The following is a 25383-nucleotide window of genomic DNA, read 5'->3' as shown; positions in this document are numbered from 1 at the left end:
GCGTCTGAATCTGAATCGAAGTCGCTTCTTTCTGCCGCTACCTGTCTGCGCACAAGACAGAGCGCTTGCTTAGCGTTGAGCTGGACCAGACCACAGTCAACAAGCCCAAGAGGCAAGTCACACGATGGGGATGTGATTGGCGGATAGCTGAACAATGACACAGCCGGACATCCACAATTGTGGTGGATATAGATTCGAAGGTCTGGATGTGACAATCACCTTAGAGCGACAAGAGATCCTGGACTGAGATTCTTGCAAGCCTTCCGATCGACAGGTTCAAAACTTGGAACTTGTGAATATCATTGCCGCTGGCCAACGAAGAGTATCGTAGGAGCATATCGATGCGCCACGACTGCGTGCTAGTCTTCGGCGAGAGCGAACGCTAGTGATATCACAGGTACGCATTGGTTTGGTATTGGCAATCGGCTGACGATGCGTACAGGTGCGCATAGTCGGCCCTTGATGGCATTCTGCTATCTGGTCAGGTAAGTAGAAGGTCGCTCGTACCCATATGCGCACCCATAAGGTATAAAGTAGGTCATCCCCGACTGAACAGGATTCTCCCTTCTCCATCTTACTCAACTTGCAGCACTTCCATCTCAACTTGAGCATCACAAATCCTCAGTCTTCCACTCGCTTCATCATGTTCCAATACAAGCACCTTCTCTGTGCAATGAGTCTGTCTGCCGTTACAGCCTACGCCCAGCAGATCTCACTTGGCACGGCAAGCAACTATGCTATACTCGCTGGATCAACAATCACCAATACTGGCTTGACCGTCATCAACGCCCGAATAGGTCTGTCGCCTGGATCATCGATCACAGGCTTCCCTCCGGGTATCAACGCTGGCGAAGACATCGACAATGCTGCGGCCGTGCAGGCCAAAGCCGATCTCCAGACCGCGTTCACGGCACTTGCTGGACTGCCTTTGACAACATCCCTGACTGGCACTGATCTCGGAGGACAGATCTTAACCCCTGGCGTGTACAACTTCGCCTCCTCGGGTGGGTTGACTGGTGTTTTAACACTTGATGGCCAGAACAACCCGAACGCAGTGTTCGTCTTCCAGTTCGGCTCAACCTTGACGACTGCTTCAGCCTCTTCAGTGGTCTTGATCAATGGTGCTAATGCTTGCAACGTCTATTGGCAAGTCGGTAGCTCGGCTACACTGGGAACTGGCACTCTTTTCGCTGGCAATGTGCTTGCCCAGGCTTCCATCACAGTCACGACTGGGACCTCGCTCCTCGGTGGAGGATTCTTTGCAATCACTGCGGCCGTGACCTTGGATACGAATGCTATTGATCCGAATGGTGCTTGCGGTGCTGCTATCATCCCATTGACAACGACCGCTACGACCGCTACAACCGCTACGACTGCCGCTCCCACTACCGCTACCACAGTAAGGCGAGACCGAGACTCCTCGCCGATCAATGCTGACATTCTCTTCTTGTACCAGACCATCACCTCCACAGTTACGAACTCTGCGAGCACAACAACGATAACCCTGACCCAAGTTTCGACCATCACCGCCACTCAGATTGTGGCGACTTCCTACACTACTACAACCTCCACTAGCACTAGCACGTTGACAGTACCTTGTTCTACTACTGCTACCGCGACGCCAACGGCTTGTCCCAAGAACAGCAAACGCGCCGCTGATCTGGTGGGGAGAGGTAATCATAAGACCAAGACAGTTGTGATCACCTGCGCCGGGCATACTTCTACGCACGTCCAGAATGGTCCGCTGCGGACCAAGACTTCGCACGCGACTTGGACCTCTACTTCCACAGTCTGGCATATGAAGACGGCGACGTCTACGCATACTTCGACCAAGACACCGGCTTGCACTACAAAGGCCAAGAGGGATTATCAGAGGCTTTTCGAGTGAGACCGTGGACCGTCTACTGACGTGGAACAGGGCGATATATGATGAACACAGTATTGAAGACTGTCTTGAAGGCGTTATGCACATACGGGTTGGCGTCCGAATCTTCTGTTTTAGCTAAGCTGAATGTAGTTCAAATCACAGTCTTTACCAAGATAATGTTCTATCGAACATGGCTAGCATCCTAAGTATATGGGAGAGTGTTAACACAGCTGCTACAACACCAAGTCGGTCCGATCGACCCGCGCCGCGATGGCCGAGCTTGAGCTCAAGTTTCACTTGAACGCTTGCGGATTGTGTAGTATAGAGTCCTCAGCAGTGCCCATGCGGTCAAGACCTTCTTCCATGTTACGAGCGCAGCATGCGATGGTCGCAATGATCTTGCAGATTGGATGGCTTTCCATGGAAATCCGTTTCTATAGTGGGTATAGCAGTACGAGACAAGATAAGACCTTCATATCCTGGATCCTGGAATACCAGCTTTTAGCCAACTAGAGTAGATGACCTAGGAGTCAAGAACTATCTGACAAACACATGTCAACGTAGAAAGCTCAGTAGTATTCACGGGATCCTCTATGCTTCGCGGCCTATGGCTGAATGTATTACGCCAGCCTTCCTGGCAAATGTATAGCCCTTCAATCTTGAGCATACATCCCGCTTCGAATGACGAACTCCACTCTACCTGCTGACCTGTTTAGCTGCACGCACGATGGCTACTTGAAACCCTCGAATCGCAATTAGCTCTGCCCGCTGAGCAGGAAGGACCACATGAAGATATTATTCCAGTTCATGGTGCCTGAGCCCAGCTAACACAGAGTCGGTCTTGACTGTTGAAGAGGGAAACTGGAGTACGAAAGAACTATACCGCCATCGCTACCCCTATCGAAAGCAATGACAGTCACTACAACCCCTCAGGCTCATCCCACATCCCCTCCGGAAAATCCGCCTGCTTCTTCTCACAAGGAACGATCACGACCAACAGATGCGGCGTAGCGTTCATACTGATGACGGTGTAGACTCTCTTCTTCATATGCTCAATCACCTTCACAATCATAGCGTTGCTGTCAGAATCGAACCGCTTCCTCATGCCGTACCAATCCGAGTCAGGACCAGATACTGATTACGCCAGATTGCATCGACGCCGAAAATCTCGTAAGGCTCGCCTTCACTCTGGACGTGATACCTTGGAGTCGAAGTTGAGGCATTGATTGCTACTCTCCAAACTCAGCTTTCGAAGGACAATGAGTCGAAACTGAGGGGGGCTAGCAACGCACGGGCAACATCTCCATCACTTGTCCTTGCAGTCCTGAAAATTAGAGTCGCACCGCAAAACCCCATAGGCGCTACAGCTATATCCCCTGGACCCTCCCAGCATGCAGGCGCCTGCATGGCCTCCCTAGCAGCCAAAGACGTGGTATGATCGTCATGGGCCTGGACATCCTTCATCCTCGGGCTCGACGAGGATGGCGGTCGCTGCTGCGTCATGTCGTTCGAAGAGGAGAGGCCTAGCTGCTGTGACTCAGGTGCTGTAAGCTACGATGCTGAGGAGAGCTGGGAGCAGGAGCTTGAGCTGCATTTTGGGTAGCAAAGTGAGGTAGATAAGGTAGAGTGGCGTGAGCACGGACCTGAGCTTTTGGATCTGCTCGTGGTGGGGAGTGATGATGTTGCTTTCCTGTTGAAGAAGTGGGATAGGTTTCACGGGATGTTTAGATGCGTCGATTGAGAGGGTTTTGTTGCAGCGACCGTCGTGTCCATTTCTGTAAGCGAGCTTAGAGGTCGATATCGCTGCTTGACTGGGGATGGCTTTGCACAGTCGCATATGCTTGTGTGACTATTGAAATGCTTATGGCCAGATGGCATTCATTTGGCCGCCGTCCATTTTCACTGATCATATCATTTTCACTGATCATATCATTTTCACTGATCATATCATTTTCACTGATCATATCATGGGCTGCACGATTCTCCGCCAGCCAAACGCAGGGTTGCGGCGAGACACTTCCATTATGGAAAGACAGAGTGGTGGTGATGAGCACTTTCTTGCTCTGCGCCCTGCTTCCAATGACAAGCTCGAGGCACAGCACCCAAAGAGGAACCACAGCTAAACAATTCTCCAAATTCCAGACCGAACTTAGCAATTCACCACAGCAATCTCAATGCCGGTCTGGAGACAACCCATCACCTTGACAGTCTTTCTAGTATCCTTATCCATCCTGGCCATCAGTCTCCTCCCCTCCCTCCTCCCCCGCCTCCGTCTCTTCTCCGCCCAAATCATCCCCGCAGCACTCACCCGACACTCCTCCACCACCACCACCACCACCACCACCACCAACGTTAGCATGGCCACAACCAATACTTACGACCACGAACTCAACGTCGCATTACTCGCCGTGCAACGAGCAACACTCCTCACCAAATCCGTCTTCCACTCCCACACAAAAGGCACCTTGAATAAATCCGACGCCTCGCCTGTCACCATTGGAGACTTTGGCGCCCAGGCATTAATAATCGCCGCTCTCCAACTCAACTTCCCCGACGACGAGATAGTAGCAGAAGAGGAAGCGAAAGATCTACGTGAGAACGGCCAACTACGCGAAACAGTATGGGATCTCGTGCAAAAAGCCAAACTCTCCGACTCTTCGGCAGAGAAAGTGCTTGGTGGAGAGGTGAAGAGTGCAGAGTCCATGCTTGACATCATCGACAAAGGCGCAAGTCAAGGCGGTGCTAAAGGCAGGATATGGGCTATTGATCCAATCGACGGGACGAAGGGTTTCTTACGAGGAGGACAGTACGCTGTATGTCTTGCTCTGATGGTGGATGGGGATGTCAAGGTGGGAGTGCTGGGTTGTCCGAATCTACCGGTCTCGGACTCGGAGCCACTCAAGGAGGGTATTGGTGCGGATGCGAGCGACGAGGAAGGCAAATTCGGCGTGCTTTTCTCTGCTGTGCAGGGGAAGGGTGCGCAGAGTCGTGCTTTGAGCAAAAGCGGATTGGCGGAGAGTCATGACATCAAGATGAAGCCTCTCACCAATATCTCGGAAGCCACGTTCTGCGAGAGCGTAGAGGCGGGCCATAGCAGTCAAGGCGACGCCGCAGCCATCGCATCAAAACTAGGCATCACCAAACCCTCCGTCCGAATGGACAGCCAGGCCAAATACGGTTCTATTGCTCGAGGAGCAGGAGATCTGTATCTCCGCCTCCCCGTGCGCAAGGACTATGTGGAGAAGATCTGGGATCATGCGGCTGGTGACCTGATTGTGCGTGAAGCTGGAGGTCAGGTCACGGATATGGATGGCAACAGGCTTAATTTTAGGCTAGGTAGGACGTTGAAGGAGAACAAGGGTGTCGTTGCTGCGCCCAAGGATGTGCATGGTAAGGTTATTGAGGCTGTGAGGGAGGTTCTTGGGGAGAAGGAGTAGAGTAGCAATCATGGACCTTGTCTACGTGAGGATTGGGATATATATGATAGATCTGGGGAGCCATCTGTACTTAACGACATTATAGAATGTCGCCTCCAGAAGCGTCTGGGTCACTGACTTGTTAGACTCACCGAGATCGTGTCAGACAGCTCTGCCGATATGGGTCTTGTATGTAGGCCAAGTCATGTCAAAGTATATTCCTGTCTGTTGAAGGAGGGTAGAAGGAGGACTCTACACATCATGAGGCCTTTGTCATTGGCTCGGAGGTGGCCGCCGGTGACACGTGTGGTAAGATACCTCGTGTGTTGTCTATACATTGTCGTGCCATCTCAACGACTCTCACTACATCTCTCCTGTCTCACAATGTCAGCTATAGCTCTGGCGTGATACCCGTCCCACTGCCCTCCATCGCGACCAGTGGGATCGCATCGTCTTCCATCGAGACGAAGTCGGACTTTGCACTCTTCCGCTATCAATTTATTGTAGGCGGTCTCGTGATCGACTCCGGTCAATAAATTCTCCACGACTGCGAATATCTCCGTCTACCATCTCCGTTGCTCGGCTAAAGACTCGCCAAGTAGGCTAGCTTGCAGGCGAAAGGATCTTGTTACATGGCTTGAAACAGCGCTAAGCTTAACATATCTCGGAAGATCTTTCAACTTGAGACACGCAAACTACCCGACACCATCACGAGGGGCCAGAACCTTATGGAGTTGCACAATAGAAGGCTACTCTTTACTGTCCCTGCTTAGGCCATCTTTCTTGGCGGACGACTCCATTTGCGACTTCATCTATACTTCTTGGCAGTCTCCGATGGTCGTACACGCTATGTATGAACCAGACGTCTCGTGGTCCTGGCACGACATGATGTGATCTCCAGTAGTTCGAGTAGGCATCGGCATTGCCTACCGCTTCACTCTAGGCTCGGGACAGACCACCATGGTAGGCTATCGAGCATCATCTGAGGAAGTATGTTATAATACCATTGACACTTCCGTTCTTCTCTTCTGCTACTCCCAGATCTATCGCTTCACATCTTCAACTGGCTTGAGATCACCACGTTCTTTCACTTCCTTACCATATTCCATCGTCAAGATGCACGTCTACTCCACCCTTCTCGCCGTTCTGTCGGCTTCTGCTGCTTTCGCTGCTCCTGTTGAGCTTTCGGAGCGTGCGACCACGAACTCTTTGGACGCCGCTTACAAGGCTAAGGGAAAGAAGTACTGGGGCAGTGAGTGATCAAAAGTCTGTACGACGGTAGTAGTGTGTGCTGACTATCGTCCGAACAGACATCGCCGACCCAGGCACCATCTCCAACTCGGCCAATGTTGCTGTGTTAAAGGCTGACTTTGGTGAGGATTCAAGTACTGACGAGATCAGTGGGTCGAGCTGGAGCTGACGTGTTGTCGAAGGTCAATTGACTCCGGAGAACTCCATGAAATGGTAAGATGAAGTCGTCGGTGAACTGCTTTGGCTTCTGCTGACGATATTCCTAGGGACGCAACTGAGCCATCCCGTGGGAAATTCAACTTTGGCAACGCCGACACATTCACCAACTTCGCAACGTGAGTATTGATATTTCCACGGGGCGCAAACAACATCTGACCTGTTTCCAGATCCAATGGCAAGCTCATCCGTGGCCACAATTTGCTGTGGCACAGCCAGCTGCCTTCGTGGGTATCTTCCATCACTGATAAGGTAAGCCGTCGACCTCCACATTATCAGAAGAACTTGGTGTAGCTGAAACACCACCCAGGCCACCCTCACATCCGTCCTCCAGAACCACATCGCCAACGTAGCCGGCCACTTCAAGGGCAAGGTCTACGCCTGGGACGTCGTGAATGAATGCTTAAATGAGGACGGGACGCTCCGCTCCGATGTCTTCTCCAAGGTCCTCGGCGAGGACTTCGTCCGCATTGCCTTCGAGGCAGCCAAGAAGGCCGACCCCAACGCCAAGCTCTACATTAACGACTACAACCTCGACTCTGCCTCCTACGCCAAGACACAGGGCATGATCAAGTACGTCAAGAAGTGGCGTGCCGCTGGTGTGCCCATCGACGGCATCGGCTCCCAGACTCATCTGAACCCCGGTCAAGCTTCCGGCGTTCAGGCTGCTTTGACTGCTCTTGCTGCCGTTGTCCCAGAAGTCGCTATCACTGAGTTAGATATCCAAGGCGCTTCAAGCAGTGATTATGTCGCCGTGTCCAAGGCCTGCCTGGCTGTCAAGAGCTGCGTTGGTATTACCAGTTGGGGGGTCAGCGACCGTGACAGCTGGCGATCGAGCTCTAGCCCTGATCTCTTTGATGGTAGCTATAAGCCTAAGGCGGCTTACACTGCTGTGCTTGCGTCGTTGTAGGTTCTAGAGTTCGGTGGGTGGTCAGGAAGTGCAGGTGAGCAAAGATGGGAGGAGATGATTAGTTAGGTGTGAGATCACGAGGCGTTTAGGCAGTCCTTCACGCAGAGGCACAAGCCTTCACGACGCTCCTGGAAAGGCCTCATTGTCCCGAATGACATATGTGTATGTATTTCATCAACTCATGGACATATCTGATCACCTCCGCATCATCCCCAGGCAAAGGAGATGACAATGGAGCACTGGTTCTTGGCGCACGTCATCTAGATTGAACTCAACTCCTCAAATTCGACTCCCTCTCGCTCTGTACCCTCAATATGCCCAAAGCCGTGAGCACATACTGGCTTTGATATCTGGTGTGATAGCGCACATGGGGTCACTACTTCTAGCATGCTCTATCAGAAGGGTCCACTCGTACTGAAGCGGGCTCGTCAAGGTAGGCCACGATCCTTCACGGCTAAAGAGCAGCAAGAACTGCACCACTGGCCGTCCGACCCGAGAAGCATGGCGCCTGTCACCAAGTTCAATGCCGTAGTTCTATCTCCTCTACACTTCACTCCACTTTCCCCGCTCTATCTTTTGGTCTGACAAAGCTATAAATGTGCTACCTCAACAGCCTTGCAGCTGCTTGAACCAGCCGCCAAGGACTGAGCCCAGATCAACATATCAGTCATGTCTGGTCTAAGCACGAAAGTCATCGTGGCCTTGAACCTTTTGTATATCGCCAGCGCAGCACCCAGTGCTCAGTCCGTCAACTCTGGCTTGCAAAATCTTGCTGCACAACGACCTATACGGTACACGCCTGTCACCTTACAGTAAGACAGCCAAGCCTAACACCATGCCATAGGCAATGAGAGCAGCCGCACAGGAGCGGTGGTTGTACTCGACACTCCACAAACACAAAGCCAAGCAGCCAGCTCCTGCTCTGCCATCGGCGAATCCCTGTGGACGCCTCCTTCCGATCTCAGTGCGAATGACTTCCTGGCATATCTAACATATCAGCCTGGTGTGGAGACGCGCGATCAGTGGCATCATCCTAACCCACCATATGGACCCGGAAACCATGGTACATGGCAGATTGGCCTGTGGCAGCATTACCAACTCTACTTCATTGCAGGTCAAGCTGGAAAAGGCGGCTACCAAGCCATCTCGCCGAAGAGCAAGACAAGCTCAGTCGATTGCAATTCCAAGCTTCCAGCACTATGTACGCAGAGCGCTGCTCTCTCAGGCATCAACATCACAGATACCAGTGCCAAATTTCAGACATCCGTACCTTCTGGTAATGCTGTCTACACCGGCTACCGTGATAAACTATGGTTCCGCTTTCTTGGCATTCAGTATGGCAGCTACCCTGAGCGTTTCACATACTCTCCGCCAGTGGACCATTCTGGTGTAGGTGTAACCCTCCTTGAGTCCGCTGACAGGCTGCAGCCCTTTGCCGATGCGAGCTTTGATGTTCGCCCTAATGCGCTCCCCATTCCTCCCACGTTTAGACCCTTGAATCTGTCTGGTGAGCGCGGGGATGCCAAGTCGACAGCTTGGCGACGGGGGAAAAGGTGGGAGAGCATGGCAGCAGCCTCTCATCACCATGCTTCTCGGCTCAAGATACCACTTCTCAAGTTCACGCTGATTCGTGGCGGTATTGCTAGACCATGCGGCCGTACAGCATCTTCGGAACGTGCATGTATGGCTGGCGACAATGAAAGAATCCTTTGCTCCGGACAAGCTAAAGTCAAAAAGGCTGCAAAAAGATCTCCAGTAGTCTGACGAGACGCTGTCGATGTCTTGACCAGCTTCATGCTCAGTACAGACTTTGAAATTTCTCCCAGTGGTCTCATGGATGGTCAGAGGTCAGCAAGCTATTGTTGCTGATGATGAACACATATGTGACAATCGATGTGCTGCCATAGTAAGGCAACGAAGTCGTCACTGCTGGTCTTGCCGATATGAGATAGTCTTGACGCTTCTGCTCTTCGTCGCAGTGGTGAATGATCATGATCATGATCACGCATGGACCAGATTAGCAACCGCCATCTTCCAGGTTGACAAGAGGCGTACTGCGACGGGACCGAGGCTTGTGATGAATTCTAACATTTTTCGAATGGTGTTGAAATAAGCGCAGTCGTGGCCGCAGCAGATTTGGCCATGCTGCCTCGGGAAACGAGAAGCGCGATCGCCAAAGCACTCTATGGGCTATGGGCTCGAAGTGATAGAAATTGATGGTAGCACTTGCGCGTTCACTACTATCATGGTCTGAAGAAGATGAACAGGACAACAAGGGTGCAGATGGTGCAGTGTTGGCGAATAGCTGGTGCTCACCTCAGCGGCCGAAAATACGTAAAACAAGAATCTCGTGTTTCCCGCAATCGCTCTCTCGCGCTCGGTTCTGCATTACCCTTCCATACATCTAATCCCCTTGTCATATGTGGAGAATATGCTATAATACGCGTGTATGCGGATGGAAAGTGGTATCTTCGAGGCGAAGGAGTCTCTCGAGTATGTACGGTCGAGATTTACCCTTTCGCCTGCTGGCGCGAACCTTGGCTTTTCTTTATTCCGACCTCACGACTAAATATCCCGAACCCCTACCCGACAGCAATAGCTATACCTTGACATGATAAACCGTTCCTCATCGCACGCGTCGGGAGTCCAAAAAACGCTCGGTGATGTGCAGTAATAAGGTGGGCAAGCATGGCCGGAGTCCTGCCTGAAGACCCGAGAGCGAGCTGCTACCATCTCGACTGCTCGCTGATCTCACGGTCGTATGTCGCTACTTTGGCACGCCCAGGAAATTTCTACTTCATCGCAGCGTGCTGTCCGTGGACTACCTCTTTCCTTCCGACCAGCTCGGCATTGACGCTCTCCCACGCCGGTGACGGAGCCCCCCTTTCGGCCTTAGCGGACTTTGGCATGGAATATACATACTCCATGCAATGATTCGGTTTTCGCTTACAAAAAGTACGGTATCATGTCAAACTACACTCAAGGTCACTCAGATTGTACGACAGCCACCCATCAACGCCGTACAGCAGAGACCGATGCCGCTTTCCTGCTCCCACACATCAAACCAACAGACAAGATCCTGGATGTTGGCTGTGGCCCTGGGACCATCACAGCAGGCTTCGTCAGTTATGTACCTCAGGGCAGTGTCATTGGCCTTGACATCTCGGCAGCTGTTCTCCAGAAGGCCAGAGATGTAGCGACTGATGCTGGCACACCGGCACATGGACCAGGCTCTCTTGGCTTTGGCGAAGGAGACATCCTCAAGGGACTTCCATATGAAGACAACACTTTCGACATTGTCTTCAGCTCTCAAGTCATCGGTCACATGGTCCCACCTGACCAGCCTCTCGCTGCGATCACCGAGATGCGGCGCGTTGTCAGACCAGGAGGTATCGTAGCCTGCCGAGATGCAGCCTTCCAGCACTTCTACCCAGCTCACCTTGATCTTGATCGACTGTGGGTCGGCAACATGAACAAAGTCATCTACAAAGGTGTCTCGCCTTCAGAAGTGCCCGGTAAGAATATGCTATCCTTATTCCGACGGGCAGGATTCAATGTTGATGGCGGCAAAGTTGTGCTTGGTGCGGGCACAATGGTGCATTCTGGGCCAGAGAAGAGGAAGTGGCTTGCGTGGCGAGCAGCAGGGCAGCTGAAGGAAGGTGATGCGTTCAGACAGAGCTGGCTTGATGCTGGAATGACGAAGGAGGCGATTGAGGAGACTCTGGAGGCTATTGGGAAGTGGTGTGAAACTGAGGATGCGTGGTTCGCTGCATTGCAGTGCGAAATGCTGGGGTGGAAGTGATGTCCTGGCTATCCATGCCGTGATGCGGTTCAAGTCTTCTTATGTGGAGGATTAAGGTCATTGGCCTGGAAGGATACTGCGCTAAATTGAGAAAGGCGACTGATTCAGACAGTTATTTTCTTCAAGCTATACTATCGATGACCCGTCACTCCCTGCCAATGACGAATCCTCTCCTGCCTGTCAGTAAGACGCTCCTGGCAACTTGTACTATCCCAAGGATCTATCTCAACTTCCGGGATATCCTGTAGTGCGCCTTCATCAATCACTGGTGGTGGTACGATCGTCCGGACACTATCGAGACCCATTCTATCGAAAGGTTCCATACAATCCAGCCACTTATGGATCCTTGGCGCCGGTCGAACACAATGAGCTCTTATTGCTTCGTTCATATCCGCACAGGTGGTACTACTCCCGTCGCCATCTTCCGGATGATGGCCTGTGAACTCTGCAAGGAGCATAGGTTCCATCAGAAGTGCGTGTCACGGCACAGGCCGAAGAGTAGCCGCGCCTCGGCGTTGCTATAAGTGAATGCTCGAAGCATGACGCAGCAGACGAGTGAATGGTAGGGCAGCTCGGAGCAGAAACTTGAGCTACCTGATGCTTTGCACTCAGCCGTGGTATTGTACGCAGCTACTTTATGTAGCGACGACGGTCGGAAAGGAGTCTATATCATAGTCAATTCATGAATGCTCAAACCTCTTATAATGACACGAGCAAAGACGCCCAGCGTGCGCTTGGAAAAGCGAGCATTACCGTATACACCAACCAGTCCGACTCCCGTAATCCCGCTCAACATCATAAATCCCAGCGCCATACCCAAAACCACCGACCCCTTCCCACCTCATTGACCCAAACCCACATCACTCCCAATCATCCTCCTCGCTTTCCTCCTCCCCGTCCCTCTTCTTCTCCTCCCTCGGACTCCCCGCAGCCCGACTCGTAGCACCAGAAACAATATCATAACTTGCATCGGAACCCGCCACACTCTTATCGTCTTCCGTGCTTCGTCTAGCCTCTTGTGGTTTGAGGAGATCGCCGGCGACAGGAGTAGATTGTGTTGATGGAGCGTGAGCATTGAGAGTAGTTGTTGAGGAGTTGGGGTGTTGAGACGATATACCTGCTGTGGTTTCACGTTTAGGTGTTAAGGCTGTTGTGTCCTCGGCGGTCGCTCGGTCGTCATCATCGTCTTCGTCGTCCCAGGCTAGGTCTTCGGTTGCTGGGCCTGAGGCGGCACCTGACAATCATGTTAGCATTTAAGTCAACAAATCACTATGCTGTACATACCCTTCAATATCTCCTTCCGCCTCTTCTCATCCTCCTCAATAGCCTTCCTCAAAAAGTAATATCGTAGCCAAAACTGCCTATACTCCACCTTCTCCGGCACCAACTTCTCCATCGCCCGTCGCAATTCCTCATACTTCTCCAGATCTCGCGCGATATCTTCTGTCTTGGCGCCGATGTCGAAGTCATTCTGCCAGGATTCCCATTGTGGACCAGTGGGATCGTCGGTGAAGGATGATGCGGTCGTGTGGATGGCGTGAAGTTGTGCGTCTAGACGCGAAGTATGGAAGACCTTCTTTCCCGTTCCGGGCTCGGACGTTTCAAATAGCACTTCGTTGCCCGAGCCATCTGTGCCTTTGGGCTTACTGCTATCGGCGTCGGTGGGAGCAGTGATGACCACAGCATCGCGGAGGAAGTTGCGGACGTTTGTGCCAAATTTCAACAGCGCCTCATCCGCGGCATCTTCAGCTTTCTGCAGATCCTTGAGTTTAGCAGCAGCCGTACTCCGTAGAGAAGCCACGAGTGTCCCGGCCTCTTTCACGATATCCGCTGGCAGACTCTCCGGCCTCTCCACGTCCCCTAGCTCCCGATCACCACCCTCCAATTCTTGGCTCTCCGCCCCTGGCACAGCTTCCTCCCCCGGCACAGCACCCACCACCCCATCCTCCGCCCCCAAACTCAGTCCCCGCGTCCGCTGCACCACCTGCTCCCTCAGACTCGTCCAGCTTTGCTGCGCATCCCGCCCCGCATCCTGCGCCTCTCTTTGCAAATCAGCCACAAATGTCTCTCCTTGCTTTCGAGCTTGCGTGAACCAGCCGCCGAGGCGGGAACCCCAAGGTGAGGTGCTGACGGCTTGGAAGGCTTGCTGGAAGTCGGCGTTTAAGCTCTGATTACTATTGTTGGCATCGCTGGAGGATGGTTGCGTGGTGGAGTTGCTGGAACGTTCTTCCGAAGGCGAGTACGTCTCTTCCTGCACGTGATCGTAGGCTACGTCCATGTTTTGGATTGGAGATGCTCACACTGCTGGATGTCGTGGTGGTGAAAGAGGTCGTCGGAAGCTCATGCTAGCTCCAACCTTGTTCGTCGATCGTTATGCGGGGCCGAAGCATGTCTCAACGCGGAGGGAGCAGAAGTTCGCAACTCCACCTCCACCTCCTTGCATCTCTTCACTGCACGAACAAAGATAGACCATGACATGCACTGTCACTCTCACCCACATGGGGAGGTGAGTGGAGTGGCTAAGGTGGTGCATCGAGGCCAGGCTGCCGTACGAAAGCACGAGGCATGTGGAACCGATCCGCTCCAATCATTCGCCAAGCCGGCGGCGCTATTCACTCCGTGGTTCCGCCTCCGTCCCCATGCTTCAGCTCCCACATGCTTAAGCCATCGACGGTGGTGTCTACCTTCCGGAACTCTAAGTCGACGCCGTTCGAGTCGATAAGATATATGTACTTGACTGTGAATGCTCACCTTCATCAGTACAACCATCAGCCAGAATCCTAGCAGGGATCTATCCAGCAATATCACCACCCCAAAACTCCACAGCAATGACATCCACAACCACGGCCCTCACCACCCTCCTCTCCCATCTCTCAGCCTACTGCCTTGCGGGCGGCCTAATGGAACACTTCTGCCTCTTCCACGCCTGGACCCTAATCTCCACTCCCCGCGAACGCCGCAGAATCCAAACACCGACCGGCCTCTCAGCACTCTATGTCTTCGTCATCCCCAAAACCATCATGACTGCTCTGTGTGCTTACTTGGCCTGGACGACCGGAGAGACGTGGTTCAGAGTTTGTATGGCGTTCCTTGCCGTCTCGTGGATTAGTTCTTTCACTGTGCAGATCCCGCTGCAGAGACGGATTCAGAGGACTGGGGAGAGGGGGGCGGTGGAGAGGTTGGTGCTGACTGATTGGGTTAGGGTGGGAGCTATGATCGGGCATTGTGGGGTTGTTTTCTACTCGATGCTCTACGCTTGAGGGCAAGCATGCGAGCAGAGAGAGTGCTGGTGAGTATGGAGCTGGTTTGGCTTCCAACCACCTTGCTCCTGATTTTACTTTCCGGCTCAACATGATACAAACAGGTTTGCTGGCAGACCATGATAGATCTGGAGAAGCCCCCGTGGTGCTTCTGCCAGACTGATCTTCGTCCTGCTTGGCTGTCCAGGAGCATTTCATATCCTGCATAACGATTGGCGACGACTATGCACATCTCCATCCATCGACCCTCCGTAACCCTGCAAAGGAATGTCTGAGTTCGTTCCTGGTATTTTCGAGGGTAGAATGCATCATGGCGCTATATATCTGCATCACACCAATTCTGGCTCAGGAACCTGTTCTTTCGATTACGTGTTGTATAATTCGCCATGCATCGTGCGCTCACCACGGTCCCAGGCGAATGTTGGAGCAAAGATACGAATGGACGGACAGCATAGCAGAAACTCAGCCACTCGAGCTAAATGATGGAGATGATGAACTTCCTGATTGTCATAATTGTATCGCCTCTCAGCTACTACAGCCACCAAATCAGTCCTCTGACTAACCGATCTGCATTCTTGACAAGATATATTTACCCTACAGAATACCGTCCTACATCATGCTTCAGCCATTCATTACATGCGGACCAACTCTCGTTAGAGCAAGCTCGAAAGCGCTAAAGCTCCCTCCCGTCCATGCCATGCCACACCACAAAGTCCAAGAAAGGATGCCGAAGAAGAGCTTGTGACAACCTCAAATGGTTGGCCTACGACAGAAGGCCATTCATGCTCTTGATATGCGTCTAGAGGTATCGTGTTGATGCGAGGGCGGAACGCTAGAGGTCGCTAAAATACGATCATCGGTCCTGACAGTATACTATAAAGATGCTTCGGTGGTCGAGGTTTGTCATGGTGGACAAAGTGGCTATACCACGGCCATAGAGAAGTGTGTGATCGTTGGCTTTGACTCAGATATGCGTGGCAAAGCGGTGAGGTACAGCCGGCCCTACGCAGGCGTGGCGGGCTTATGAGGTCGCTTAAGCTGTGAGAGCAACACATCCAGCTCTTTCCAGTTGTCTTGCGTGAGAGCGAACTTGCGATGTTTGCGGGAGACGATATGCTATATCTTGGTCAGTCACGCTCGAACAAGCCATCATGGAAACGAATAGACATACCTCATCAAAGTCCTCGAACTTATCGCGGCAGTTCTCACAATAACCTGGCTTCGGATCTCTCTCCACGGGCTTTTTCTTTGCAGGCGCAGTAGCCTTCCTTTGCTTCGCTGGTCTAGTTGCCGTGCCAGTCTCGTCGTCCTCCGGAACTACACCTAAAGTCTCCTGCGCCTTCCTCTTCGCAGCGCGAGGTGGCGGCTCGGTATCGTGGTTGAGAGCAGCGCGGATGTCGTTCATGTGTGACGACGGCATGCTATGGTTCGACGTCACACTTGCACCACGCTCAAGCACTTTCCGCTTTAGTGCTGAGACTTCTTTGCTGTCACCAACGCGGTAGTTGGCACCAGGTGCGGTCGAGGAGATTGCTGCTGAGGAGATATACTGTGATCGAATGGCGGACGTGACGTTCGAGGGCTGAACTCCCGAGGCGACAGGCTCACCACCAATCATGCGCGGTAGACCACGGAGACTTTGCTGGGCACTGCCGAAGAGAGCTGGCATACCTTCGTTGGAGGACTGTCGGCTGCCTGGTACACCTTTCGGTGGATCGAGAGGCTTAGACATGCCCGTTGCATTATCCTGCTTTCTTGGTGAGCGTCTGAGGTTGGCTTGACGCTCTGTCAAAGCTCTTGTCGGTGGCACAGCTCGTGCAGAGACAGCTTCCTGGGCTGAAGCTGCACGAGTCTTGCGCTGTGCGAATGCGAGCTCATCTTGTGCCTTGGCAGCGTTTTGCTGCTGCACTCTTTTCGCATGCGCTGGATCTTCCACGAATGGACAACGGCCTGGACCTGACAGACGGAACTGTGGCCACTTGCCCTCCTCCTTGGCTGAAACTTTTGGGTAGTCTCGCACCATGACCGGCTTGGTCTTCTCGTCCATGTCGTGGACATAGAGGTAGAAGCCAGAGAATACACACATATCCTGAGCGGCGACGGTCATGTCACGGTCGGCGGGGCCATTGACCTTCTCGTTACGGAGCAGCTGCTCAAGATCAGCGTTGGTGGCTGTCTTTGTGGATGTGCGTGAGGTTGACGTATTAGTCCGCGTGCTATGCGAGACTAATCCGCCTCCAGCATCGGTTTCCAGTATAGTATTGAGCATACGCTGTAACTTCTCTAGTGCCCATATCTTGATACCGAGCTGTCGGGCACGAGTCAAGATGTCGGCCCCATGAGTCTGAACTTTGCGAGGGTCAATGTCTTGGGTGACGTTGGTAGTGCTCTGTGTCCGTCTTTGCAAGTGCGCATCAAGTATAGACGTGGTCCTTCGCTGGTCGTTGGCAGACGGGGTAGGCTGTGCTGTCTTTTGCTGACTGGCGTTATACTTTGGGTCCTCGTCCGGGCTCGTAGACGCAAGATCGGACGGTACTGAACGCGTCGTGATAACGTGTGTCACTTGCTTCGAGAAGAACTTCTCTTCTCGCGCTCCCAAGGACTGTATCTGGCGTACGGTCTTCTGGCGTATATCGTCTGACACGCCATCAAAATACAGCACGAATGACGGGAACTGCCGCCGGTAGTGCCTCTGCCATTGTCGAACAGACTCCAGATTATCGCCAGCTGCAGCCTTCTGCATTCGCTCCTTAGACTGTGCAGATTGCTGAATGGTGGGCTTTCGCTCACGTGCAGCAGCCAGCTTCTTCTCAAAAGCGGTTGGCACAGCATTGCTACGCTTCATGAAGGGCTCCTCGAGCTTCTCTTGGGCTGACAGTGACACTCCAGCTCGCCTGGCCGGATCTCTATTCTCCTCATCGCCACCCGGTAGCTCTATAGCCTGCTTCTTGGCAGGTGGCTGTCCTTGCACAGCATCTCCCAGTTGTGCTCGTGTGCGCTTGCCATTGGTGGTAGCAACATTGCGGAAAGGCGAGTTGACAGCGTTGGGCACATTAGCCAGTGGTGCCCGTCTGCTCGCCATGTCTCGGTCGTGCGGGATATGGTGTTGTATGGACACTGCTGCCATGCATAAAGATGCAGTGTCGTGGTGAAGTGTCGGCGAGGTCGAGATGCAGTGGGGAAAGCACGCGACGTCTACGCGCTCAAATCAGGCAGACAGGCGCCATTGGTGGTGGATCTGACAGTTAGTATGGGCTCCTGAGACACAAATGGAGTGAGCGTGGAGTGGATAGCTCGAATATGGCTTGTGGTGGTGGAAGAGGTGGTGGTTGGGTTGTTTACTGTGTGTATTGCTGGTTGCTCCGCTAGCGCCAAAGCAGCCGCGCTTGAGCTTCCGCTGAGCGACAAGTGCACTTCCTGCCTCTTCTCGCGCTAGATGACTACGCGACTAACCTCCGATATCTGAACACAAGCGCAACGACGACGAGACATAATTCGCATGGCAGGCGCAACGGTCAAAGATGGCTAACGGTCATGTCTCATCAACCACCGTGTGCGTCTGACGTCGATGATATGGGGTTTTAGCTTGACTGCATTGCTGATACGCCCGTGGCAACGAGCCTTGGCACTACGGCAAGACAGACTCTTCGATCATGTCTGATATCGACCACGCAGCACATGGCGCCACGCTCTGTACCTGCTGCCAAACGCACGGTGGAAACATCAGCAGATAACGAAAACGGGATTCTCCCACCACGCCGCACAATCGCTGCGACTTGCTGCGAAGTCCTGGAGGTTTGGTCATTACATCCTTTCCGTCGAGTCCTTTTCTCATTACCTAGTATCTTTCGCATTCGATATCGTCTGTCGTCCTTTATCCTGGAACCAGAGAGGTATTCCAAAGGTCAGTGGACTCTGGACGTCGGTAGACTCTGAACGTCAGACAAGCCGGTCCAGTACCTTATCGCTTCTCTGTAGGGTCATCTCTAATATCTACCCTGGAGGACCACAGGAGAACCTGCAAATATCCCATCAAAGGACTTAGACCCAAGGCCATAATCACAAAGTGTATCCATGGCAGTACACTTCTGTATCCCCTGTCTGGAGAATCGAAGCAGAACGTCAAACTCATCTTGTTGCTGAGAGCACCGAAAGGAGACGAGACAACATGTCGACCAGCGAAGACTCCCAGGAGCAAGTACGTCTCATGATGTCGAGGAAAACGAACAGACCGCTAGGAAGAGGCCACGGGCACTGATCAGTAGGTTTGGCAGTGGTCGATACGTGCGCAATTGACGAGTTGTCAAGATGAGTCTCTGTATTCACCAGTAGCACATCAATAACACCACTGCCAGGTCTCGATCTCGCTGTCACGACAGCATGAGCCTCTCGAGACATTTCCACGCGAATGAGACACAAATCTCCCAAGCTTGTGAACCATCTCGGCAGATTAGCATTCTTGTCGTGATGTGCAAGTATCTCTGCAAGGGCAAGAGTATTCCGAGCTGATCCCGGGATGAAACAGCTGTCATATCTTCCTTCGGGTACTTCATTTTATCATTTGTTTCGCTGGGAGCACCTTTGAGAGGTCATATCATCCCGAGAGACCGTTAGGCAGGTTAGCTATTATATCTCCCTTCAGCATACTAGAAATCGTTTCGTACTTGGAGATCGTGCCTCAAAGGATGACATGATCCCAAGCAAATTGTGATGCAAAACAGCACGTATATCTTACGCCATGACCGCAAAATCGATGTGTGAGTACGAGATACAGCACCAACTTCTACACCATTTGCTATCTTGAACTCCCAACTATGGTGTACTATGCTTTGCACTTCCTTATAGTATCATCTCACGTTTCATCATCTGACCCTTCACCCACTCCACAGTCAACTTAGCATGCGGCCTCTCCGCTGCCTTTCGACCCATGCACCAGACGATAAGAGCATTGAGTTCCTTACTATATCCTTTCCCAGCCGGCCGTCCAAAATCCACTCGCTCCACATCTGGGTCCTGAAATAATCTGCACAACACCTGAGCCGCTCCTCCTATCTGCCAAATGTCCGTCCTTATGCCGAAGTCGCCGCTCCAGCCCCTGCTACTGTGGAATATGCATTCTGTTGGAAACCAACCTGGGCAAGCCTTGTGCTGAACGAGAGGTGGTGCTTGACCTTTGATAATCTCCGTGTAGGCCGTGGCAGAGCCAAAGTCACCTAGGATGACTCGTGGGTATTAGCTATCACCACTGTCTTTGGACAGGAATATGCTGGCAGGCTTTATGTTTAGGTGACAGAGCGTCTTCCAGGCGTTCGGCCGAGCTTGCGAGGGTGCATCTACATCTATACCAGTGTGACAGAAGTGTATTGCTTTCGCCAGGCTCGCAATAACGTGCCCGACCCGCCCTTCTACGGGTGGGACGCCCGCTTCGGAGAGAACATTGATCTTGTCTTCGAGGGTGCCAGCGTCGCAGTGCTCCAAGATCAGGCTGCAGCATTCTTCGTCCTTTCTAAGGAAGCTTTCGAAGAGTTTGTTGATATAAGCTGGGCAATCACGGTCCTTGATCTGTTGTAATGCGCGGATCTCGGCGTTGACTTGTTCTCGGCCAATGGGCTCTGTAATACGGATGCGCTTCTCGACGAAGAGACGTTCGCTTGCGGTGCTACGAACAAGGAAAATGTCTGCACTTATGCTTTTCTTGGGTTTCAGAGCAGGTCTGTCCAGTGGATGGAGAATATCGTAAGCATTAGCCTGATTCAGGAAAAATGTTCGCTCGTGAAGATGTGGTGCGAAGAGTGAGGTCGGACCAGTTGATGGAGGCAAGGCTGAGACGGAAGTGTTTGGAGTGCTGTCGGATGATACGTTTCGTATTTGCAGGAGTCGATTGTGTCGAGCTGAAGGCCGGTGCCACGGCTCAGATCTTTTCGAGATTGAGGAGATCTGATCAACAACTAGACTTTGTAACTCCAGCGATCTCTCCAGGTCTTTCAGTCGATTCGCTACTGTACAGTGCGTCAGCCACTAAATCTTTTCCAGCATGAAAGGAACAGTCTTTACAGATGGAAGCCTGCAGTCTTTGCTGTGCCACAGCTGTGCTGCGGCCATTTGCTTCTGTAGGGTAGGTCAGTGGTATGATTGGAAGTAGATCATAATGAGATCGTACCGTGATTCTGCAAAGTCTTGACGTTGCTCCAAGAAATTGCTGCGTCTCGTCCGTCCATTCTGTCGTACTTGATTAAGAGATTCGTAGAAATGTGATGTATAAAAGTCGAAATTCGGTATATGGAAAGTAGAATAGCAAGCGGCGTAACTCCGTGTATATAGTGTTGTATGAAAACTCAGAGGATCAGTCCACAACGGTTCTGTTAAAGATCCTACGCCGGCTGATGCTGGAGACCAGACTGATGTGATAGGAGGTAGATGTAGTGTTGTAAAAGAAAGGGCTTTGAGGCATGAGCAAGCTCTTGTCGATTGTCCAGCGAGCCTTGCCGCAGTCACACTTATCTGATCGGATGAACTCGCTGCTTCTACACTTGCTGCTTTGATAGTAATGAGCGACCTGTCCACGTGGTACTCCGGGTTGTTGAAACGCGAAGCACCCCAACGCCTTTGATCAGACGAGTCTGCTTTGGCAGGTGCATATGATATGCAAGACAGTACACCAGGTTTGTCAGAGTGAGTGTGAGAACGCGGACCAGACGGATAGAGTATGCTGAGACGAGATGTTTGTCAGTGTGAAAGGGATGGTCAACATGATGTGTGTTTGCATTTGTTATATCGTCGCATTCGGCTAACGGGAGGCGCACGGATCATACGGGAGCTTCCCGGAAAGCCGACGCCTCAAACGAGCGAGGCAGGCGCACTTGGACTTCCTCACTTTCTGGCCGCAATTGACTTGATCAGCAACTCTCCACTTCGCCACTGCGCATACACCCTCATCAGCCTTGTAATTGGCCTCTTCGTAATACACCAGCGCTTCCATACCAACAGCGCCACTCGCCACCATCAACCACCACACACGAGGTCTATCTGAACCCCCGAACTCCGTGTTCAAGGTACCCCGGAAACTCTCACACATGGCTGTATGTCAAGCATTAAGAGCTTCTATACCACACACATACCACGTAGACTGACATAGATGATGGCACAGCAATCGCCTTCGCAGCCTCGCGCCTACTCCCAAGCGGCGTACGGACAACCCAACGGCCTCTCACAAGCTAGCGGCCCAGCGCCAGGAGCTCGACCTTTGGAGCCGAACCAAGGTCGCGTGCAGCAGATCGGTCATGCTCGCGTGCTCTGTATAGCTGATGTCAGGGGTGAGAAGAGCTGGTACAGAAACCACGAGACCATCACGTGCTGACGAGGCACGAAACAGGCAACCTTAGGCAGCTGAACGAGCTTGCGCGCAACGCGAATGCCGACTACATCATCCACACCGGCGACTTTGGCTTCTACGACGACTCATCGCTTGACCGGATAGCAGAGAAGTGAGTGTGCACATTATTTACTGGATTGGGACACATGCTGACTCGTGCGTAGGACATTGAAGCACGTCGCTCAATACTCGCCTCTCCTTCCAGAACCCACCAAGGCGGAGATCGCCCGCGCTGGCAACCAAGCACCAATCAAGGAGCGCTTCCAGCGTGACCGCCTACCCCTCTCCGAGCTTCCGCGATTCCTTGACAAGAGTTACAAGCTCGATGTGCCCGTCTTCACTGTATGGGGTGCGTGCGAAGATGTGTCAGTATTGGAGAAGCTGCGCTCCGGCGAGTACAAGATCGATAATTTGCAGGTGATCGATGAGGCACATTCGCGATTGCTCGAGATTGGAGGAGTGAAGCTGCGTCTGCTTGGTCTTGGCGGCGCTGTGGTCATGCACAAGATGTTCGACAACGGAGAAGGGCGGACAACGATCGCTGGAGGTCAGGGCACCATGTGGACAACACTGCTGCAGATTGGCGAGCTCATCGACACTGCCAATCGCGTCTACGATCCTACTGAGACTCGTCTGCTTGTCACCCATGCCTCACCAGCAAGAGAAGGTCTGCTTAACCAGCTGTCCGTCATGCTCAAGGCCGACTTTTCGATCTCAGCTGGTCTGCACTTCCGATATGGCAGCTCATACAACGAGTTCTCTGTCAACCCATCGCTCGATCACTACCGTGGAAAGCTGTCTGCGTCGAAGGCTCAGTTCAACGACGTTTGGGATACGGTCAAGCACGAGGTGGAGCCTGCTGTTTCAGAGAACGATGCTCAGAGCAGACTCCTTCAGCTCGCAGTCGAGCTTGTCAGCAAGATGCCGGCCACTGCTTCCGGCGGCAACCCATTCGGAGGTGGGCCACCAAACGGCCAGATAGACGAGTCCGCCTTCAAGAATATGTGGAACTTCAATCTTGCGGACGCTGCGTTTGGCTGGCTCGTCCTCGACATCGACCAAGGCAGAATTGGTACAGAGATGCGCGCTCAAGGCTTCAACTTCTCTCACAGGAGCAGCAAGACCCAACAGCAGCGCCCACAAGCGATCCCATCAGCACCGTCGAACGCTACCATGGCTCCCACTGGCGGTGCTCTGCCAACTGGTCCACAGCAACAGCCACCTCTCGCGCAACAGCAAGTCCGTCCACCTCCTCAGGGCCCAGCTGCTCAGCAGAACGCTATCGGCCAACAGCCACAGCAGGATGCTCAGCAACCATTGGCTCAGAGGCAATTCGAGCAAGCCACACAGCCGAAGCCTGTGCAACAGCGCCAGCCAACACCAAGCCAACCTGCTCAGAAACAGAACACTCCGGCCGCGCCTGCTAACGCTGCCCTCACCACTAACGGCGTTACGGCTCCCACCGCTACTCTACCACAAACTAATGGTATGTCGTCAGAGACGCCAAAGCCGACTGAGACTCCGGTACAGAGACAGAACAACGTCCAACAGGACCCACCAAAAGCCATCTTCATCAATGGCCTGTTCGACCTCTCTTCTGCTGACGAAGTCAAGGCTCAGCTCTTCTCGCCAGAAGATGCAGCCAAGATCACGACACTCGACAAGCAAGGCAGTAACGGTCGTTGGGTGGCTCACTTCGCCGACCACGAGACGATGAGGGATATCCTCCGTCGCAGCCCACCAAAGGATGCACGTGAGAAGTTCAAGGGTGTCCGTCTGGCAGAGTACAGGCCTGGTGGAGGCCGTGGCGGCTTCAATGATCGCGGACGAGGTGGATTCGCTGGCCGCGGAGGACCTGCCCAGCGCGGTGCTACTGGCGGACCTGAGCGTGGCGGCTATCAATCTGCTGGCGGCGCGACCACTGGTAGTGACAGTGAGTCCGGGCGCGGCGGACGTGGTGGACGTGGCGGACGCGGTGGCCGCGGTGATTTCCGGGGTCGTGGTCAGTGGCGCGGCGGCAACGAGCGTGGTGGGACGGGTAAGCCTGAAGGTGCCGCAGCTGGTGCGAGTGCTGGTGCGCCGGCTGCTAGCGGAGGTGATTCTTAGAAGGATGTCACCAAGCCGCAGCAGCAGCGCGTCCAGTCTCCGCCTCCACAGACGCCGCAGGGTCCACGTGCCAACATCGACTGGCGCAAGAACGGAGCTCACGATCGTCCTAAGCAGAACGGTCAGCAGGTCGCTGTTCCGGCCCTTCCTGCTCTCAACGGCAAGGAGATGAGCAAGGCAGACAAGGCCGAGCAGAAGAAGGAAGAGAATCAGGACAAGAAGATTGGTGATAAGATTTCAGCATAGTATTCTAGGTCCGTGGAGCTAGTCGCATTCCCTGTGCAAAGTGCAGCAAGAAAGCGAAGATGGTGGGAAGCATTCAAGGACTGCATAGATGTCGAGTAGCTAGCTATTGCGGACATGCTTGCATGGTGGGTGAAATTTCTTGGGCTTGACAACGAGCGCGCTTGAGCGAGCATTGTTGTGGTATTATGGATGCGCGAATGCGGGCATGTAAAAGATATGGGCATGTATCATATATCTTTCCATCGGCTGTATGCTTGTCTACTCATATTGCATGGAGGTCCTTCTCCTGCCATAACCATCTATGGTCGCCGTGTTACCTCTGTACGCTGGCGTATAATACACTACAATCGTTCAGTTGCAGCCTTAAGACCTAGGATTACTGCTCATCACAGAGGTTTCTTTTTGTCTTGGATCTCTGGTTGCTGTAAGCGAAGCATGATCTAGACCGTGTCTGGAAAGGGGGCTCCAGTCAACGATGTTTGGGCCAGCGATCGATAGCTCCTCGGCGTGGAATTGTGGCTTGCTGAGCACGCGAGAAGCTTGTGAGACAAGGAGTTTATTTCTGGTTCTATCTGCCGACGACCTCTCTACACACGGCGGATCTGGACGAGCAGATATTCGCTGTCATGCTGTCAATCCCTAAGGATTCGGTCTAGTGCCGGTGATGAATGGTTCTGCTCGTTACTGTGCTGGAAGGCTGAAGGATTTGCCGATAAGACAACAAGAAGAAGCTGCTCTTCTCTGGTGCACCTTTTAGTAGCGTGCCTCCGACACTTCCGCTATGGCAGCCCCGAGACTCTTGATCCACAACCGTTTCGCTTCCCTACATTTCTTCTATACTAGCCGTTGACCGTGGCTGCCACGATACCATGATATGGACTCGTGCCGACCAATGATCGGTGCTGTGGCTGTAGACCGGGAAAGTCGAATTGCCGTT

At 52.9% G+C, this 25383-nt stretch overlaps 9 protein-coding genes across 9 annotated transcripts; 6 read left to right on the top strand and 3 right to left on the bottom strand.

Annotated features, from left to right (window-relative positions):
- Positions 1-643: 643 nt before the first annotated feature.
- On the top strand, positions 644-1888 carry LTS14_010867 (uncharacterized protein; the record flags this gene model as incomplete). The annotated part of the gene is made up of 1 exon (XM_064843543.1): positions 644-1888. One exon carries the CDS (start codon positions 644-646, stop codon positions 1886-1888), a length of 1245 nt encoding a protein of 414 aa, XP_064688892.1.
- Positions 1889-2786: 898 nt separating this feature from the next.
- On the bottom strand, positions 2787-2972 carry LTS14_010866 (uncharacterized protein; the record flags this gene model as incomplete). The annotated part of the gene is made up of 1 exon (XM_064843542.1): positions 2787-2972. One exon carries the CDS (start codon positions 2970-2972, stop codon positions 2787-2789), a length of 186 nt encoding a protein of 61 aa, XP_064688891.1.
- A 1252-nt stretch (positions 2973-4224) lies between these two features.
- Positions 4225-5304, top strand: MET22 (3'(2'),5'-bisphosphate nucleotidase; the record flags this gene model as incomplete). The annotated part of the gene is made up of 2 exons (XM_064843541.1): positions 4225-5158; positions 5204-5304. The coding sequence occupies 2 exons, from the start codon at positions 4225-4227 to the stop codon at positions 5302-5304; spliced, it is 1035 nt and encodes a 344-aa protein (XP_064688890.1).
- Positions 5305-6399: 1095 nt separating this feature from the next.
- On the top strand, positions 6400-7660 carry LTS14_010864 (uncharacterized protein; the record flags this gene model as incomplete). Its single annotated transcript, XM_064843540.1, has 6 exons — positions 6400-6535; positions 6594-6656; positions 6717-6747; positions 6801-6869; positions 6921-7002; positions 7061-7660. 6 exons carry the CDS (start codon positions 6400-6402, stop codon positions 7658-7660), a joined length of 981 nt encoding a protein of 326 aa, XP_064688889.1.
- A 669-nt stretch (positions 7661-8329) lies between these two features.
- Positions 8330-9424, top strand: LTS14_010863 (uncharacterized protein; the record flags this gene model as incomplete). Its single annotated transcript, XM_064843539.1, has 2 exons — positions 8330-8472; positions 8518-9424. 2 exons carry the CDS (start codon positions 8330-8332, stop codon positions 9422-9424), a joined length of 1050 nt encoding a protein of 349 aa, XP_064688888.1.
- Positions 9425-10625: 1201 nt separating this feature from the next.
- LTS14_010862 (uncharacterized protein) lies at positions 10626-11462 on the top strand (the record flags this gene model as incomplete). Its single annotated transcript, XM_064843538.1, has 2 exons — positions 10626-11175; positions 11209-11462. 2 exons carry the CDS (start codon positions 10626-10628, stop codon positions 11460-11462), a joined length of 804 nt encoding a protein of 267 aa, XP_064688887.1.
- Positions 11463-12322: 860 nt separating this feature from the next.
- Positions 12323-13740, bottom strand: LTS14_010861 (uncharacterized protein; the record flags this gene model as incomplete). The annotated part of the gene is made up of 2 exons (XM_064843537.1): positions 12323-12696; positions 12747-13740. The coding sequence occupies 2 exons, from the start codon at positions 13738-13740 to the stop codon at positions 12323-12325; spliced, it is 1368 nt and encodes a 455-aa protein (XP_064688886.1).
- Positions 13741-15724: 1984 nt separating this feature from the next.
- Positions 15725-17804, bottom strand: DBF4 (Cdc7p-Dbf4p kinase complex regulatory subunit; the record flags this gene model as incomplete). Its single annotated transcript, XM_064843536.1, has 2 exons — positions 15725-15838; positions 15894-17804. The coding sequence occupies 2 exons, from the start codon at positions 17802-17804 to the stop codon at positions 15725-15727; spliced, it is 2025 nt and encodes a 674-aa protein (XP_064688885.1).
- Positions 17805-21860: 4056 nt separating this feature from the next.
- LTS14_010859 (uncharacterized protein) lies at positions 21861-24446 on the top strand (the record flags this gene model as incomplete). The annotated part of the gene is made up of 4 exons (XM_064843535.1): positions 21861-22035; positions 22095-22206; positions 22259-24158; positions 24204-24446. The coding sequence occupies 4 exons, from the start codon at positions 21861-21863 to the stop codon at positions 24444-24446; spliced, it is 2430 nt and encodes an 809-aa protein (XP_064688884.1).
- Positions 24447-25383: the final 937 nt, after the last annotated feature.

This window comes from Recurvomyces mirabilis, assembly GCF_035927965.1.
Source record: "Recurvomyces mirabilis strain CCFEE 5264 chromosome Unknown scaffold_54, whole genome shotgun sequence".
In the NCBI taxonomy this organism is placed as follows: Eukaryota; Fungi; Ascomycota; class Dothideomycetes; order Mycosphaerellales; family Teratosphaeriaceae; genus Recurvomyces; species Recurvomyces mirabilis.
Note: the sequence above shows the minus strand (reverse complement) of the source record. Positions and strands in the feature narration are given on the sequence as shown.